General features: G+C 38.5%; 3 protein-coding genes across 4 annotated transcripts in view; 2 read left to right on the top strand and 1 right to left on the bottom strand.

Moving 5' to 3' along the window:
- The window catches only part of LOC143292547 (protein transport protein Sec61 subunit beta-like), a 6,865-nt gene extending 752 nt beyond the window's left edge, over positions 1-6,113 (top strand). The window contains exons 2-4 of the mRNA XM_076602948.1: positions 4,220-4,314; positions 5,417-5,506; positions 5,852-6,113. Coding sequence (XP_076459063.1) covers positions 4,220-4,314; positions 5,417-5,506; positions 5,852-5,939 — 273 coding nt within the window. The 3' untranslated portion in view covers positions 5,940-6,113. The remainder of the gene's footprint in view (positions 1-4,219; positions 4,315-5,416; positions 5,507-5,851) is intronic.
- Positions 6,114-6,262: 149 nt separating this feature from the next.
- LOC143292546 (DNA fragmentation factor subunit alpha-like) lies at positions 6,263-17,975 on the bottom strand. 2 transcript variants are annotated; one of them, XM_076602945.1, is made up of 6 exons: positions 17,841-17,975; positions 15,152-15,216; positions 14,475-14,584; positions 11,866-12,024; positions 11,265-11,398; positions 6,263-9,473 (listed from the first exon to the last, which is right to left on the bottom strand). In XM_076602945.1, exons 1-6 carry the CDS (start codon positions 17,946-17,948, stop codon positions 9,237-9,239), a joined length of 813 nt encoding a protein of 270 aa, XP_076459060.1. In that variant the 5' UTR covers positions 17,949-17,975; the 3' UTR covers positions 6,263-9,236. The 2 variants fall into 2 exon arrangements, with proteins under 2 accessions (XP_076459060.1, XP_076459061.1); XM_076602946.1 differs by lacking the exon at positions 15,152-15,216 and having other exon boundaries at positions 17,841-17,971.
- The window catches only part of LOC143292543 (glycerol-3-phosphate dehydrogenase, mitochondrial-like), a 44,847-nt gene continuing 43,339 nt past the window's right edge, over positions 17,928-19,435 (top strand). The window contains exon 1 of the mRNA XM_076602941.1: positions 17,928-17,973. The gene's annotated coding sequence lies outside the window, so the exon portion shown is untranslated. The remainder of the gene's footprint in view (positions 17,974-19,435) is intronic.

Here is a 19,435-nt window from a genome sequence, read left to right as displayed (position 1 = left end):
CCACTAGCGACCAGCAAGCCCTCCAGAAGGATCTCGACCGCCTCGCAGAGTGGGAGCAGAGGTGGCTCATGAGCTTTCATCCAGACAAATGCCAGACACTGCGAGTGAACAGGAAGAGGAACCTCCTACCTACAAACTATACTCTCAGGGGCCACACCCTCAATACAGTCAGCAACACCCTCAATACAGTCAGCAGGTCTAAGTACCTTGGCGTCACCATCACTTCTGACCTCAGTTGGAGCCCACACATCTCCAGTGTCTCCAACCATGCCAACAAGACTCTTGGCATACTGAGAAGGAACTTGAGGTAGGATCCCAGCGCATCAAGCAGCAAGCCTACCTATCACTTGTCTGCCCAACCCTTGAATATGCCAGCTCTGTGTGGGACCCCTACATAGAGAAGGACATCAAGAAACTGGAAACAATCCAACGCCGAGTTGCCAGCTGGGTCACCCATCGACATTGGAAAACCTCCATTGGAGTGATGGCCTAGAGGTAACGCGTCCACCTAGGAAGTGAGAGAATCTGAGCATGCTGGTTCGAATCACGGTTCAGCCGCCAGTGTTTTCTCCCCCTCCACTAGACCTTGAGTGGTGATCTGGACGCTAGTCATTCGGATGAGACGAAAAACCGAGATCCCGTGTGCAGCATGCACTTAGCGCATGTAAAAGAACCCACAGCAACAAAAGGGTTGTTCCTTGCAAAATTCTGTAGAAAAATCCACTTCGATAGCAAAAACAAATGAAACTGCACGCAGGAAAAAATACCAAAAAATGGGTGGCAGTGTAGTGTAGTGACGCGCTGTCCCTGGGGAGAGCAGCCCGAATTTCACACAGAGAAATCTGTTGCAATAAAAATAAATACAAATACATACAGAAGGACATCAAGAAACTGGAAACAATCCAACGCCGAGCTGCCCACTGGGTCACCCATCGACACCAGAAAACCTCCAATGTACAAGACATGCTGGAAACCCTTCAGTGGTCCCCCTCATAGAGCAAAGGAGAAGGGCACAGCTGATGAACTTCTACAAATTCCACAACGGAAGCCTCATCATCAACACGTGCCACAAACCCTCCCAAAACCCCTCTGCACCCAAAGGAACCCGACAGTCACATCCAGCAACATATCATCCCCCCAACTGCAGGACTCTATACAGACAGAAGTCCTTCTTCCCCAGGACAATATCTGATTGGAACAGCCTTCCTGCTGAGTTTGCCCTCAGCCCCACCCTGGAAGACTTCAAGTCCCAAATCTGATCCCCGCCCCCAGCTCCCCACCCCCCACCCATCCCCATCCCCCAGCATCCCCAGAACCAGAAAACTGTACGACAAGTGACTCAAGCAACAGGCAAACCCCCCTTATAATCTACAGAATCTTCACTGTGATGAAGGCGGTAGAGAAGGGAAAGAAGAGAAGAAGAAGAATCAGGAGTCATAAGTAGAGTGCATTATTCACATTGTTATTGTGGTTTTATATGTATATTTTTGATACTTTTCGCACACAAGTCTATCACTATTCTTAATCTTATAATCTATAACATTCAAAACCCTTAGTTTAATTACAAACATTATCTAAGCATAGAACATATGGATGGGAGATTGGGACAAATCAAGTGATTCACACCGATTACAGCTATTGTCATCAGATACTAGTTGCACATTTTAGTTAAATTATAAATAGTATTTAAGCATGGAGCATAAGGATGGGAATAGACCCCAGGAGAGTATTGCAACCATTTTGGATCTCCCACATGCACTTTGATCCTAAATTAGTAAATTTCAGCTTTGCCAAAGGCGATCAACATCTACAGATAAAACGAGGAAATATGTGTGACCCCGACACTTTGTCTCTTCAGTCCCTGCAATTTTGGACCCCAGAGATGTTGAAATTATTAATACATGTGAGGAAAAAGACAGTGCAGGGTTCATTTGATGAAATTGTCGCCAGATATTTTTGTGTTTTGTGGTCAGTGATGAACATGAAGAAATCTGATTTGCGTTTGATCATACCGCTTTCATTGTTGTCTCATCAGTTGACATGATAGGACTTGTCAAAAAAAGAAAAAGAAAAAAAATGCTTAAGTTTTTTGTGTTCAAATATTGAAATCACTAATGTTTCCTTTCAAAGTTTGAACATTATTTATTATTATTGTGATGCTGTTTGGTTGACTGCAACTGGTGCATGATGAGCACACCATTATTACAGATGTACACTTAATTGGTGTCTGCATGCATTGAGTGTGATGGAGAGAGGAAAAGCAACATTTGTCATCATCCTGTTTCCCACAAACAACAAATTTCAGTTGTTAACTCATTTATTTTTTACCGTTTTACAAAGATGATCACAAGTGCATTGCACAAGCACTCAGGAGCTCAGTGCAGAATGTCATGGATTTCAGTTTGCTGTCCTGACTTTCTAAAAAAAGTTTCTTCAGTTCATATCCTCCATTGCTACCACTATAAGAAGACCACCACCACCACCACCACCAACAACAACAAAAATATATATATATATATACGAAGCAAAAAATTGAAAAAACAAAGCTTGCTGTTTGCACGTTCTGCCTCTCTTGATCACTTTTGTCGATTGCAAACTCTGAGAGCCAATCAACTTCAAGAGTACAGATAATGTGACATGCCTCTATATGTCTTGTTAGCAGGGAACTCTCCAGGTGTCCATTAGCACATATCAAGTCATGTACACTTATTACAACTTATCATCTGATACCAGTCGCAAATTTTATTATTTGATGATTGATCTCATGTTACATTGAGTGTCAAACCATTTTTAGATTAGGCGCCACTCACTCAACTGGAATTTGGAGTACCGTTTATTTTGCAATTACTGGTATCAATATTGGTAATGGCACCCTACTGGAAAACAGTATGTATGATCAACATACTACTGAAATATAAATTATAGTATAGTATTTGTAATTCTTCTTAATAACTTTTACTACAGGCAGGTGTCAAAGCCAAAGAAAATTAAAGTGCATGTATATATCAATTTTAACCTGGCTATTGTGGGTTGTACTCGACCCAGAAGGGTACAAAAATGCAAATATCTCAGCCAATTCTTAATATTTTCTACAAAATTTCAGAAATACTTCCTACACCTAAAAGGCCAACTTTTGCCAAAAAAATTTTAAAAAATGATTAATTAATGAGTAATTAAAGGTGGCATTTTAACTACACACGGACGCTTGTGTGGGTCGTGTATGACCCATGCTTTTTAAAGAGGAACAAATGTGGTCACCCTTTGAAAGCTCGTGTGGGTCATGCATGACCCATACCTTTTTAATAGTGATTTCAGAATGTTTAATTTGCAATTAGTGAAGGAAAATAAAGAAGTTTTACTTTCAATAGCCTCACTACCCCACTACTCTCCCACTACCCCCCCCCCCCCCCCCCCCCCCCGTCCCTTTCGCCTCTCTTCAGCTATAACCCCCTTCCATCCATATCTGTAACAACATGTACCTGTGTGACTGAATACCTTTGATTGTGTGTGTATAAGATGCGATGAGCCATCTCTCTCTCTCTGTGTCTCACTGTCTGTCTCTCTCTGTCTCAGTCTCTCTCTGTGTTTATCTCAGTGTGCATAAGTAGGGTTTGTATGTATGTGCATGTGGTGTTAAGCATTTGTGTGTGTGATCAGTTGTGTGTGTGTGTATGTGCGCGCGTGTGTATGCAAAAGCATGTGTTTCTTCTGAGTGTTTGTGTGAGTCTGTGTGTGCGTGTGCGAGCGCATGTGTGTGTAATCAGTTGTTACAATATGTTTTCCTTTTCTATATTTTGTTATAAGCTTTAGAGGAATATACAGGTTTTTGTCTCTTTACAAAGTATGGGTCGTGCATGACCCACACAAGCTTTGGAGGAATATACAGGTTTTTGTCTCTAAAAGGTATGGGTCGTGGACGACCCACATGAGCTTCCGTGTGTAGTCAAAAGCGACAGCCAGCGAAGGTTAAACTAACCTGTAACCACTTCCAATCAAATGCAGTTCTGACTCACAGTCAGATACTATGTTGGCTATACAGTATACTGAAAGATTCAGTTTCACTTTCAGTTTGTAAAAGTAAATTATCTTAAGTATGTATTGAAATATTTGTCTATATATATGCAGATTTTTATTCTTCATTAGTCTCTAACTTGTTTGATACAAATAACAATGGTTTTGAAAAGAAAAGACAAGGTCAGGTGTTTGTTGTTGATTTCAGCCAGCAGCCAGCTCAACCTCTGTGGGGGGAGGAAGCCGTGGCCCCTCAAAGTCTGTGACACCTCGTGCTGGAGGTGGTACCACTCCCAGACAAAGGTTCTCCCACTTTGTTTTTTGTTTTTGTAATATATTTTTATGACGGCATTTTTTAGTCAAAATTCTCTCTCTCAAACCAGTAAGTTGAGTTTTGGTACAAACCTATAGTACGTGTAGTTGACTTATTAATCATGCTGACATGCGTACATTTACAAACTTATGACAGATTATTGAAAGCTTGCACACACATATTTTGCACACACACTCGCATGCAAAGAGTGACACTCAGAGATAGAAGGTAGGTGTGCACAAAAACATTTACCAAATAATATTGTCTGGAAATCAGTTTTGCATATTACATGGATGGAACAGGGAAAATGTTAGAATCTGGAAAGTGGAAGTCTGTGGGCTTCATTTCTGATTAGCCACCCAGTGGTGGTCCAGGGATTAATGCCCTTGATGGGAGTCAGGGGGTGAAGCCAGAGAAAATTTGAAAATCCTGGGCCAAAAATACCATGAGAATGCTGGTCGCTCACCATTGGCATTTAGACAACAGGAATGTGCCATCGTTCATAGTGACAGGAATGCCAAGGTTAATATAGATGCCCTTGAAGACTGGAGGAATTTCTGTGGCCCCTATTGTAATGAGAATACCAATCATAGGGGATGACACCTGCTAGAATTTGGCAGTGACATTGACTTGGTTCTTGCCAACACTTTCAGTCAGCATAAAGCATTCTGATGATGGACAACATTGCAGAATGAAAGGAAAACCAATTGCTGAGACCCAGGCTTTGACACACTACTGACAGACCTGGAGAAATCCTGTAAATGACTTTTCACAGAATTAAGGAGAAGAGACAAATATGCATGTTCTTTCTTTCCTGCACTTAAATCACATGAGTTCGATTAAATCATTTTTTTGGCTTAGCTTGTCATTATGCTTTAGACTGCATTTGTGTGTAATTAGAATGATAGACAGCTTATTATTCTGTCTTTTGTAATGAAATATTAATGTTAATTGGCAATAGTGTTCAGAGTATTATTTTATTTCTTTTGTATTGATACATTATTAATGCTATGGTTGTGATGGAAGAATTAGCATCATCAGTCCTTTAAGTGGAATTATTATCATTATTGTTTTCATGGCTATCTTCTCTAGGAAAACAACGACAGCAGCTCCACGGAAAGCAGCAGGCAGCAGTGCTGGAATGTGGCGGTTCTACACAGAAGACTCCCCAGGCATCAAAGTGTAAGTATCATCTGAGGCTTCAGAAACTAGTCTTCATTAAGTGGTCTTCATTAAATGTACCAGAGAACAGTTGAATATTTTGCTGTTTGTAGATGTATAGCAGGATTTGTTTGTTTTTTCGAATGTTCAAATACAGTTGCAGGTATGTGCAGGTGCAGCAGTTATTGTAGACTTGCAGAATTTTTAACATTAATTTTTAACATTTTGGGATGCATATTCCCCCCCCCCACCCCCCATCAACTTTTACATTTCAAATAGTTTTCACTGTTTTAATTTTTTCTTCAGGATGATGTGTGAAAATGTCAAAATGAAGTACTTGAACCATGAATTGTTGTGATGTTTCAGAGGACCTGTCCCAGTGTTGGTGATGAGCCTACTTTTTATTGCTTCTGTTTTCATGCTGCACATCTGGGGCAAATACAGCCGAAGCTAACTTGAAGAGATCACCAGATATAGACTACGCAGTGACTCAAACATCACAATTGCACATGCAGGGTTCTGGGAGCATAAGGGAGTGCATGCTGAGTGTGTCCATGCCGATATGAATGGCTGTGTGTAATCTGCTGACATTGAACTTGCGTCACAAATAAAATGTTTTAGTACAATGTTTCTGACCTTCAGTGATTATCATAGATGTGAGAAAGTTGTCCTGATTTAATTGCACATTTCATGCTTGTAGGCTATATGGAGAAAGCCATATGGATTAACTGGTGTGGGTGTACATGAGTAATGTTTTTGGGTTCTCGTAAATGTTGAAACTTTGTGGCATTTAACTGGATGCAGGTGAAAGTGATCAATAATGCAAATGCATTTGAATAATTACAAGATATTAGCTTCTTTAGACAGAATGGGATATTGAACTGCAACTGGAATTACTGTGGTTCTGCAGGTCAGTTTTCAGCCAATTACATGTAAATGTACCTGTTCAGAAACAGAAAAGGTATTGGAGCATCAAATCTTAGTATGAAATGCCGTGTTTTGCACAATAGCACATCTGCATACACACTTGTAAACAAGAATGCAAGCATTTGTATACACAAATACATAAAATTATGTTCTCACTCTTCATTTTTGTTCACAACCATTAGTATTATCTTCCTCTCTCTTGCTTGTCCACATGTGTGTTGTCATTAACAAAGACACAAGCATGCATGCACACACACAAACATAATTTTCACACATGTAAAGGCAGTGGAATAACAAAACTGTAAACTGGTATTCTATAGTTCTTGTACATTCAAAACTTTCATTACAATTTGAAAAATTTTTGTATTACATAAGATGAAAAAAAATTACAAATACACGCACAATCTGGGGCACTTGCAAGAACACAGAATATGCCAATACAAATTTACACCCATAATATTAAAAAACAAGGAAAAGTGACTGCTTTAATATTTTCAACTGCATTTCTTCAACAGCACAGATGTCTTTCAGCCAAGGAGGCAATGTGTTGGGCAATGCACAACAAACTATCTCAAAAACACTTATTCATCCTGATTTATGAGTTCAATCTAAACTGTAATTTATGCAGGGAGAAGACATAGAAAATCACCACTCCTTTTCTCCCTATTGAAAGGCAATTCTTTTTATTAAAAAAAAAAAGAAAGAAAGAAAAAAAAGGTGTGTGCATGGAGGGTGTCGGGGGCCATCTCATGATGGAATATAGTGTACTGCGCAGAACTTCCCCTCATCATTTTTTTTGGTCTATTTCTGTGGAAGGATCTGTGATAAGTTAGGCATTCCCCAAATACAGTGTGCTTGCCCTGTATATACGCGTATGTGCATATTTTGGATGCACTTGATTTTGTGGTGGAGGGGTGATTACCGCTTTGCACAGTACAGGTATATACCCAGGGACACCAGTACAAACACAGAGACAAGGAGTTAAAACTGAAAAAACTGTGAAATATACTGCTTTCTTTGTCAACACATGAACACACATATACACAATTTATCTATTTATTTATTTATCTTTGTTGCTTATAGTCCAACTGCCTATACAAGGCTATATCAAAGCTGAAAAACTAAATTTTAATTACACATACTTAACTGTGACCCACTCGTGCAGACTCTGGCAGGGGTCTGACATTCCTGTCCTGTACAAACTACTATCCGCCCTAAATATATTATTGGTCCTGTACAACATGCAAAAAAAAAAGAAGCAAACCTGGAAATGAAATTACAAGTACAGTCGCATTCATACATGATGACCATTCCATCAATTTTTCATCAGAAGATTAGAGACAACAGAAAGGAAAGGGAACAACCAGAAACAGCAATTGAAAAGAGGAAATTTACAGCTCAGAATTTCCAGGTGAGGATACTGTTTATACTCCCAAGAGCCTCTGGTATCTCAACAGGGGGACACATCCATCCACAAAAAGTTGAGAAAACCACCACAGCAAAACTGAATATATAGAAAATGGCACTCAAATCACAAAGGAGTAGCAATACATTTCTATAAGGTTTACCACACCAGTCACCAGTCTCTGGGATAAGAAGCAACTGTACACACATCAAAGGAACAAATACCGAAGATCCAAGATTGTTATTTTCTCTCAGTGGGTCCCTCTTCATACCCTATTGTTTTTGAAAGGAAAAATAAAAACTCGTTCAAATTTCATTTGTGACAAGAGATTCTGCCTACCTCTTTAACATCGTTTTGTTTGATAAGGCTATCAGCATGAATAACTGACGAGAAGAAAGGCTCTTTTGCAAGTTGACTTAACATAAGCTTGCTCACTTCTTGGCTCATAGTATTCATAATGCACTATCAAGAAGTATTTTCTAAAAAATAAAACCAATCTACTCATGCACAGACTAAGTCACAAATGTAAAAAACAGAAATTAATGGCAAACAAAATGATGCTTTGACTCACTCCGGACAAATAGTTTTCTCCCTTGCTTTTCCCTACAGACGACCCATTTGTTAGGGTTAGGAAAAAAGTCCCCCAAAAATACAAAACAAAGTAACTGAATGAAACTCACTGTACTTGACCCACTGACCCCTCTCCTCATGTTGTGTGAACGCCTACCCCCCTCCCTCTTCGCTGCTCTCAGAAGCTGAGTCTCACTGAAATACTTTATTCAACATCTTCAACATCCTCGTTGATGTTAAAACCTTCAGTTTGAAACATTTCAATCACTTCAGCAGCCGTAAAAGCCACTGTCATGATCAAGTTTGCTAAAAAAATTTCCACTTGTATCGCCTGCGATGCCATTTTCGATATGTATGCAGATTAGCTTGTCATGTGGGATCCTGAACTCAATGGCTCGCTGTGGAGTCTGTTGTTACAGAATCTCATGAAGAAACTTTCCATTCAACCCTTGACACATTCACAATGCCCAGTGTAGCTGTGACTGTTATGCTTCCCCATGAGGAAAACATGGAAAACTTTAATTGTCGAAACTGCTATAGCGTTCCATCGTCCGGAACACTACCTTATGTCAGGAACGCTATAGTGTTCCATCGTCCGGAGTGAGTTAACGTGCAGTGAAAAAGCTTATTCAGCAACAAAGTCATGACATCCAGATTAATGTCTACAAAGCAGTCTTACAAGTATGCAGTATCAAAACTGCAAACGTTACACTGCCCACTTCTAATCAACTCTTTACACAACTAGGAAAAAACAGTACATGAAACAGCAAAAATCAAGGGGAAAATGTACAAATGCTGCCTTCAGAATTAGTCACCGCATTTCTTCACAAACACAAAACTCCAGTGCCATCAGGACTGCCCAGGCTGTGGACTGTGGGGTCGCTTCCTTCTGGAGGGACCATCCCCTGCGTCAACATAGGGGCTGATCTTTCTGGATTCATGATACAGACGAAGCAGATCAACAGCCTCTTTTGTATTCTGCCGTTCATCCAAGTGGCGCTGGCAAGCATCCTGTATGGCACGGGCATAGTCTTCTGATTCCCCCAGCTCATGTGCCACCCACGCTTCCTTAAGATCCACCAAGTTCTGTAAACAGTTAACACAATATTAACATATCCTCTGACAACGCAAGTGACAAACTGAGGGAGGTGGACTATTGAAAAGCGCAATTATTTCATCATCACTGGTGTAAAGTTTCAGTTTCTCAAGTTTAAAGGTGTAAAATTGAATACTCACTTAAGAATTGCCACATAATTCAGAATCAAAGGAAAACTGAACTGTGATTCTGAACCTGTTATGTGGTACATTGATTGAAAAGTACTAAGAAGTGTGGTGAAGCTCAGAGCATTGGAGAAATGTACCAACCCTTCAAAAAATACAAAGCTTCGATGATCACATCCACTACGATGGGCATTATGACTCCATCACCACCTTCCCACACTGCAGCTGTCAAACATAATATTTTCACAACTGCATTTATTGGCAGAATAAATTACTTGACCAAATTCAGCTATCTAAAACCATTCTGAGTGGTTTAAAAAATATTTGCCAGCACTAAATACAGGTACCAGGGGTTCATGATTGTGCCTTTAAGTATGAGACTTGCACTGATGACGCATGGACCATTCTACTGATGTAAATGTGTAACTACATATCAAAGAAAAAAGACATGGGCACCCCTTTTCAATACTTTGCATGTGAATTAGTTATCAACATTAACCTTTCCCGTATGTTGCCTAAAATTTTGTGCGCCGTATATCGTGGGTGTACAGACACCTTTGCTTTCTATGAAGGAAAGACTCCTCGCCGTACGTCGTGGGTACGCAGCAACCCATGGTTTCTGTATTGGAACTGACCCCTTCACGTACGTCGTGGGTGTACAGTAACCCATGGTTTCTGTATAGGAACTAATCCGTTGCCGTACGTTGTGGGTGTCAGACTGACACCATGCTCAAGACATGCAATCGTGGCAAACTAAATCAACCAAGACTGCTTTCTTCAGCTGAGGCTCAGAAAGAATTGAAGTGTAATTTCAAAGACAGTGATGAACTTTTATAGGACGATTTGATAGAAACTAAAGGGAGCAATCAAGTAGCCAAGATACGACTATCAGTAAGTGATGATGGCTGTTCAGCTGTAGCAGACGATAGAAGTGACCAAAGTTTTAGCAGGACACAGTTTGAGTGATTTTCTTGGCACTCAGCCAATGCAGTCTGATGAGAACTGGATAAAGTGACTGTGTGAGAGGGGTGAAGAGGAGGGGGGTGGAGACTGAGGGGGAGTGGCCTCACATCCATATTATCACCTGGAGAAGTCACAACACATTGTGTATCTATCTCTTTTATTTTATTTTATTTTTTTTTTTACTGTTGTTGTTCTAGTATGATTTTGTGTGTGCAGATATCCATTTGTGCAGAAAATATGATATTTTAGTGCAAATTACCTGACTAATGTTTGTAATGAACAAGTTGAAAATGTGACAAAAAACAAATACTGATTTCAAAACAACAGCATGCCACTAAAAATACATAAAATGGGAAAACATCATGTGTGTTGTATTCTTTATTCATTTACCTTTTAGAAAATATATACTTTTATGGGTCTTTCTCCAATAACAAAAGAGCACAGAATTTTTGAAAATTTATACCCGTTTTTTGTGAAAAAACCCTGGCAACTAGACTTCACTTAAATCTTATTTTCCTGGCAGGGAAAGGGTTAAATCACTTGTCCTCTCTCACTTGCATTCAGATATAAATAAAAAAAAGTATCTGTATCATTCATATTATATATGGCAGATATTACACTTTTGTGTTTTATAAATAATATATGTCTGTATGCATATGATATTAAAAAGTAACAAAGCAAAGACCTGTTTACCTGTAAATCATTATCAGAGAAAGTGATAATGCGTGTCACATCATATTTGAGAGATGCCAGCAGGTGTTTAACATGTACTGAATGTTCAGATCCCTGGATTGCTGTGTCTGGTTCATCTCGTCCACCAGCCTCCTCTGCAAAACAAATGCAATGTTTCACTGCAAGCAGCATCAGTTCCTGAATTCATCTTTGTTGTTCCCCAAGATCTGTTCTGCATAACAGGCTTTAAGAATTGTCTTTTTCAGTCAAGAATACTATTCCAATTCAGAGGGTTTGTCGCCAGAGATCCTCCTCTCAATGATGCGAAGAACCAGCAATCATCATCACTATTTTAATGTGTTTTAGTTTTTTTAAATAGGTAATTTATGATAAGTACAAAAGACTGAATATAAAGGTGGTACATACAAGTTTACAGATATATGCTCTCTCTCTCTCTGTGTGTGTGTGTGTGTGTGTGTGTGTGTGTGTGTGTGTGTGTGTGTGTGTGTTTGTATAGAGTTGCAGATTATGTGATAGAAAAGGAATGACAAAGAGCAGAAAAGAAGAGTGAGTTAAAGTACTTAAACACAGGCAAGGCTTATTCACAGACTAATGAATCTACCATGTCCAGCAGGTCTCCAAATTTCCCTGGTACAAAGTAACATGAAAGTGGTGTCACTGTTCAAAAAGCTGAAGTAGTCTTCCTCATCCACCTCTGTGCCATCCGCTTCCAGTACAACACGAATTTCGTTGTTGTAGGGCAACCCCAACTTTTCACATCCTGCACACAATCACTTCCAAGGTAAAACTTTACTACCACATCTCACATACCTAATCAAGATACTAGTAATTTTTACATGGTGCTGCACAGTAATTTGCATGATAAAAGAAATGCAAATTGCATTCATTTGTTGCAAGATAAGTTTTTTCCATGTCAAACTTGACAATTTCACCTGGATTGAGTGTTATTTTCCCCACTTTTCTTTCTTTTTTAATCAGAGTGGAAAGAAAAGCCTGGAGGAGATGGGGGATGTCAAGTCTTTGGACTTGAAAAATAATACAATCTACCCTATATTCAACACGTACACCCCACCATTGCAACTGCACTGCAGTTTCCGTGAACCAGCCTTACAACAGTTATTCAAGCCATACTTCATACACAAAATGTGCACAACATCAGAAACACGCTCAATCCCCTTCAAAACACCAGCAAACAATGTAAATGCTAAAGCCAACAAGCTTCAAATACCAAGTGAGAATACAACTGACTGAGAAATTGAAACTACATTTGCCCACAGCTGGACAGAAATATCTTTTCTCAGTCCAAGGGAAGCAACACTTTCCTTCCATATATATCAAAATATACAATTATACTCTCCAAAAGAAAAGGTATTCACAAATATTTGAGGGTTTGATGTAAACTGCAAATGCTAGTCACATTTTGGTGTGTATAATTATGTAACATGGATGCAATGTGTGATGTATAAAACCATGTGTTTTGTAAAGTACCTTGAGCAGGCTACTGGAATGTGTGCTATATAAGTATCTATTACTGTTAAAATCATTATCATCATCATTATTTTCATTATTTATCATATCATTATCATTATTCTGTTCAGTGCCAGATAATTTTGTAATAAAGAAAAAATTTCAATTAAAAAAGTGCACTTCCCTTGCCAGGGAATTTTGAGGATTCAGGGGTAATAAATTTGAAACAATCAAAGCACAAAAAAAACTTTAGCGGCTATAGAACAAAAGTAAATGATTTTGTGAAAGGAAATGGACCTGGATTCTAAATCTGGGCTTTTTTGTCCCAATACATTTGAATCAAGGTAACTATTCAGGCATTTCGAAGTGAAAATAATAATGTTTATGCATTTTTTAAAAAAAAGGTCCATTTCAACCTCTAGAGAATGAACCCTAGAAAGGAACAAACAAAATACAGCTTGAAACGATGAGTTTAGAAAATAAAATGGCTTATAAGTTTATGATAACAATCACAACTCTTGTAGTCATGCAAGTGAATAACTGTCCCAGCAACAGCATACGTGGGTTCGGTCAAGATAAAAAGTCAATCTCGATTTCAGACAGTGAGCCGTCAAGCTTTTCTTAATCTAAGTGCGTCTCCCTCGAGTGGAGAGAGCCCTTTGATGGTATTCACTTCGTCGTGGTTATAACTGATCCGGCAAAATGTCTGCAATGCATCCAGTTTGTCTCCTCTCTGAATAAATCAGTCAACTGACCAGTGATAAAAAAAAAAGTGAGAAAAAGTAAGATTTACATGTGATTCCTGTCTTTCATCTGTCAACCCTGGATTTCAAGAAAATCATAGATGATTGGCTACTGACATTCTCGGCAGCTGATCACTGCAAAAAAAAAAACCCAATCCATTGACAGCTGTGACACACTCACTTTACCACACCCTGTGCCTGGCCTTCGACCTATTGTCTTACACCTCTCCTGTATCTCTCCTCCCCCTCTTCTCAAATTAGGTGAAAGTACCACGCCTTCACTGTCAGTCAAGGTCACTCACTCAGAAATGATGTCTGGCTGGATAGATAGACTGAAGAAAGAGTCTGATGTTGTTATCAGTTTCGTCACTGTTGATGTCATCACCTTCGAGTTCAAACGAATGATAAGGCAAGACAGATCCATCTCTGATTGTTATACTCAAACACATTAGTCAGTTTGCATAGTTGTGTAAAACTGCTGACTGGGAGCACTGTCTTCACTTGATAAAGTGTCCAATGCCTTTTTGGCATGTGAGGCAAGCCCTCTTTACACACACACTCCAAGCGGTCAAGCTAGCAAATCACTGAGAAAAATGGTGTTTTCCACCAAACAAATATTCAGTTAAATAGTATGTTTAGAATCCAGACACATTAAACTAACTATTCAGAATCTGTCTATGTTCACTGTGCCAAACTCTGATAAAGGACAATTCAAAATACATGTCAATGGACATCTTAAAGGCACTATGGCAACACTTTTTGCAGGACGTCAGCTGACGTCTTATATGCACTCAACTGGTTAAACTATGGTACAGATAGCATATCTTAGCACTTTACATAACAATGAAGCAAAATAGGTATAAAAATTATCAATATTATAAATCATGATTAACATATGCTGATAATGATGAGTGTAGCATTTTTTTGTATTTAGACTGACAAAACTATTTGAACATAAACAATTATGATAACCTTTCAGCAATTTCAAAAACTGTGTTACCTTTCTGAATCAATTCTGATAGCGTGCCTGCAACTAAGGACTTCTTTAAGCTTCGCTCAGCATTCCACACTTTGAACGGCCTGCCAGAAAATCCAGCCATTCTGGAAAAACTGAAACACACAGCCATATCATTATAAATTTTATAGTTTCAGTTTCTCAAGGAGGTGTCACTTTGTTCAGACAAATCCATGTACACTATACTGTATACAACATCTGCTAGGCAGATGCCTGACCAGCAGCATAACCCAACATGCTTCGTGCATATATACATTTGTGTACATTTCAGAGTGGATTTCTGTTATGGAATTTTGCCAGAGGACAACACTCTCATTGCCATGGGTTCTTCATCAGTGTCCCAAGTGCGTGCTGCACACAGGACCTCAGTTTATCATTTCATCTGAATATGAATGGCTAGATGCTGAGTTTGACTTTTCTGGGAGGAGGGGCAAGAGGGGGCTCGAACCCAGACCCTTCTGGATTCTGTATTGGCAGATGGCTATCTTAACATTCAAAGTGTCTCTTAAAGTTAATACATTCCAGTATGTTTAAATTATCAAACTAATTAAAATCATTGATTAACTGATACTAAGGATAGTTATGTAAAATATATCCTCAGTCAAAGACCAAGCTGTAAGCACTTCACAAACATTGAGTCATTTGCACAACAGGCTGCCTACCTTGTTAGAGCCGACTGAGAGCTGCCTTTAGACACATCATTCATTTCCTGTGGCATCCAGTCACGCTTCAGTCATGCACACACACACACACATGTATATCAGAGTGAATTTTACAGCAATATTTTGCCAGGGACAACATTCTTGTTGCTGTGGGTTCTTTCATGAGCATTAACAGAGAAGTGCATGAACACACATGATATCAGTTTATCATAACAACTGAATGACTAACATCCATACCACCACTCAAGTAGTAGTGGAGAGGGAGAAAATTCAGGCATGTGTAGGATTCAATCTCTTATGCTCAGTATCTCTCACTTCCTCAGTGGATGCATAAACGCTAAGCCACCATTCCACTAAAAATTACTAAATGATGATAAGCATAAAATACCAACACATACACAAAGCAAAAAGAACATGACACAGTTAGACAGTTCATTATAACATATTGATGATATACAAAAAAGACAACAATGATGATAAATAAGCAAATAAATGTAAAACATGCAAACACAGATTCACACATACGCACACATATGCATAACAGATATGCACCAAACATGCAGTTTCACAGATATGAAAGCACAATCAAATACACATAAACGTATATGAGCCCCAACACACACACACAATTACCCTGCACCCCCTCTACCCCCCCTCCTCCACACACTCATTTCTAGGCTATGTATCACAGCTTCCACAGCACACACACACACACACACACACACACAGAGGCACACTTACTTGTACAAGCACACACACATAATTTATGCCCATATCCCCCACCCCCAACCCCACACACACATATACAAATATATATATGCACACCCGCATGTTCCAACATTTCGTTGCTCCCACAGTGTAGGCATGCACACACACATACCTCATCCTCTATTTTATTTTATTAACAAATAGAATAAAATAAAAAAATTACTTATTTATTTATTTTTTGTACGCTTATAATTGACTTCATCAAGTTTTTGCACCTTATAAATATTATTATTAGTAGTAGTAGTTCCTTTTTTTATGTATTTATCTATTATTTATTTACTTATTTCTTTTTATTTCTTTACTTTAAAATTTTGTTTTTTTTATTATTATTATCTCTCTTTTTTTTGTTTTTTGTTTTTGTTTGTGTGTGTGTGTGTGTGTGTGTGTGTGTGTGTGTGTTGTTTTATTTTATTATTATTATTATTTATTTTTTTTTTTACTCAAGGCCTGACGAAGCACGTTGGGTTATGCTGCTGGTCAGGCATCTGCTTGGCAGATGTGGTGTGGCGTATATGGATTTGTCCGAATGCAGTGATGCCTCCTTGAGCTACTGATACTGATACACAAATTCATATGCAGTATACTCATCTATGGTCTCCAAAACAATTAAAATGTTGGAAAGCCGGCATACTGCTCAGTGCTGTCAGATAATGAACTGAAGACTAGATATGAGGAATTGCTGCAGCCAGTAATGAAGGATTAACATGAAATTTGAAAGGAATCTTCTGAACATGATTACTGGTGACTTTGACAAACACAAAATTCTAGACTTCACTGAACTGAATAACTATTCAACCTGTCAGATGTCACAAGGAAGTGTACATAAGTAATGTTATTATTAACAACAACAGGAGACAGACAGCACACCTTGCTGTGTTTTACAAAATCCACCACAACCTGGTCCACATTGACCACATCAAGAGCAAGTTAGTTCCTGCTCCACCACGACAGTGACACAGTCATAGCCAGCAATTCAACTTTCAAGTTCTCACAGTGTTGAACCTAGTACCTTCAGTTTTCATTCCTTCCAAGGACCATCAGGGATTGAAACTTTACCTGATGATGTAGTGGAAGCTATGAACATCGACACTTTCATGTCAAGGGCCTCCAAATTTCAACTTCAATAGGGCAGCACTTTTTTTTTCTTTTTTGCCAGGGCCAGGCTCCCCTGGCTAAACTGGAGGTATTTCACGGTCGTGGTTCTGTTAGTTGCTTTTTTGTTGTTTTTTAGATCACACTCCTGGCCCTCTACAAGTGACAGAATAACCAAAACTGTGATTATGGTCACTAATGAGGAAGAAGAATATGACTGGCACTAATGGAATGATGAAACATTTACATGGTTTCAATTTTACACAGCCAGGTAATATATATATATATATATGTTGTCACTATATGACCCGTGCAAACTCACAATCTATTGGTCTGTAAGCAGTAAGCACCTCCAAAATAACAATTCACAGACAACATTACAGAATGAGAAACAGCACACACACACACACACACACACATATATATATATATATATATATATCCACATACAAAATTAAAATAAATGAATAATTTCAACAATTCACCATGGTCTTGGTTTAAAGAAACAACAACCTCATAAGTGTGTGCATGTACGAGATATGCTTTTTCATAAGATGAAATGTTATTGCTTTAATGTTTGTTTACAGTCTGTGGCATGAAAACTGAAACATGCACAAAGATCCAAATAAATAAAATTAATTCAATGCAAAACAAAACCAGGAAATAAGATGGTTCAATCACTCCTTGATTTCTTGGATCGTGAGAAAAAAGAACCAGCATGACTGATGCTTAAGTTAAATAACTTGCATCCAATGAATGCCTTGGAAACAGACCAAAGACAGTCTTTGAAAGTTCAGAACGAGTTTACACTGGACACGCATTCTCATACCTGTAGTGCTTTCGTATGCCGTGCCAATTCTATCTCGTGTCTGGCGAGATTTGAATCGAGAGAGGCATACGTAACTGAAAACTTCCGGTGCAGCCAACGAGGACACATCTTCGGATGCCGTCTGCTCAGTCATGTATCGTACTTTACTTTTATCTTTTGTATTTTGCAATACTTTTTACTTTTGGTATTTTACATGTTGTCTTAAATTTTGCAATGCGTAGTCTTTCTTGATATATTTTTTTTCTCTAAACAGTTAGATCATTACGACTGCACGGTTTGCCTACTTTGCATGCTTCGCTTGGGTGCTCTCGTTCCACATCATTGCTCCTGTCCTATATTAACATGTGATTGACGGAAAGAGAACTTAATGTGATGAGTGATTGTGGCAGTTTAGAAATTTTTTTTACATTCAAAATAAATCGCTGACATTGATAATCATTTGAAGTCCAACGGGTTGATGGAAATTTAATGACCGCGGACCTGTAAGAACGCGTGTCCCTGGTAACAGCTGAAGAGTGACGTCTGCTATGCGGCTTGATTCTGCGAACCGTTAACAATAGAAGGGAAGAAAAAACTTGTTTGCTGAATTTCTTCACTCAACTATTTCCGGCGAGAGAAATATATTCCAAAAAATCGGTTGCCGTGTCAAAACATTCATCCAAGTTATCCAAGGTTTCTGACTGTAATAAAATGGTCAATGCTGAGTGGTCTTATTGTGTTAAACATGCAGACATTTTTAACAACAAAAAGTTGAGTGGGTGGAGGAAGACATGAAATGTTGCCAAATGAAATAACTTTTTCAGTCTGTACCAGAACAACAGCAGAAATTACAACAGAGCTCCAAATACAGAGTTCCCATGCATTATTTACACATGGGAACAATGCAAAAAGTGTGCTATAATGCTAAGATATTGCTGATGTCTGTCTGTTTAAAAAAAAAATATATACATAGACATATATCTGTTTATGACCACCACACCTGCTACTGTGATCTCTGTGCTGGAACATGCACATATACATATATACAGGCAGGCTGCTGGCAAACATTGTAGGAAAAAATATATATATATGCATGCACTCTGTCTCTTACTCTCTGAGTCACTCTTGCTTGGTTTTTACTGGCATATATATATATATATATTGTATATATATATATATATATTTTTTTTTTTTTCCGTCATGTCCCCCCAACGACCCCAGCGGTCGAGGGAATGAGCATATATATATATATATATATATATATATATTTAGACTGATTTTAGTGACTTTTGATAAGTATGTTTTAGTATACCACCAGTTTTTCAGTTGGTATCCTCAGTTTCACCAGAATGGAACACAGGATGGTTGTGTGGAAACAGGAACCCTAATATGGCTGACATTAGGTAGTGTAAATTAGAAGTTCACAGATGGTTGAGAAATCATTAAAAAAAGCATCATCTGAGTCATCAGAATTAAGATTCACTAGCAATGCTAGTAAAGCATGAGTGCAGTATTGTAAATTATTATTATTGTTGTTGTATTCACGGTGATGGAAAACTAGGTATACAACAAGATGTATATGATAATTTGATATTCTGTTTTGTCTAGTGAGTATG

This window comes from Babylonia areolata, chromosome 18 (genome assembly GCF_041734735.1).
Source record: "Babylonia areolata isolate BAREFJ2019XMU chromosome 18, ASM4173473v1, whole genome shotgun sequence".
Lineage (NCBI taxonomy): Eukaryota > Metazoa > Mollusca > Gastropoda > Neogastropoda > Buccinidae > Babylonia > Babylonia areolata.
This window is presented reverse-complemented; position numbering and strand designations above follow the sequence as displayed.

Coding starts and splice junctions, on each gene's coding strand:
- LOC143292546 (XM_076602945.1), bottom strand. CDS start 17,948: ATGTGTCCTCGTTGGCTGCACCGGAAGTTTTCAGTTACGTATGCCTCT. Junction 15,217..17,840: donor GGCATACGAAAGCACTACAG/GTATGAGAATGC, acceptor GCATGACTGAAG/CGTGACTGGATGCCACAGGA. Junction 14,585..15,151: donor TCTCAGTCGGCTCTAACAAG/GTAGGCAGCCTG, acceptor TGTGTGTTTCAG/TTTTTCCAGAATGGCTGGAT.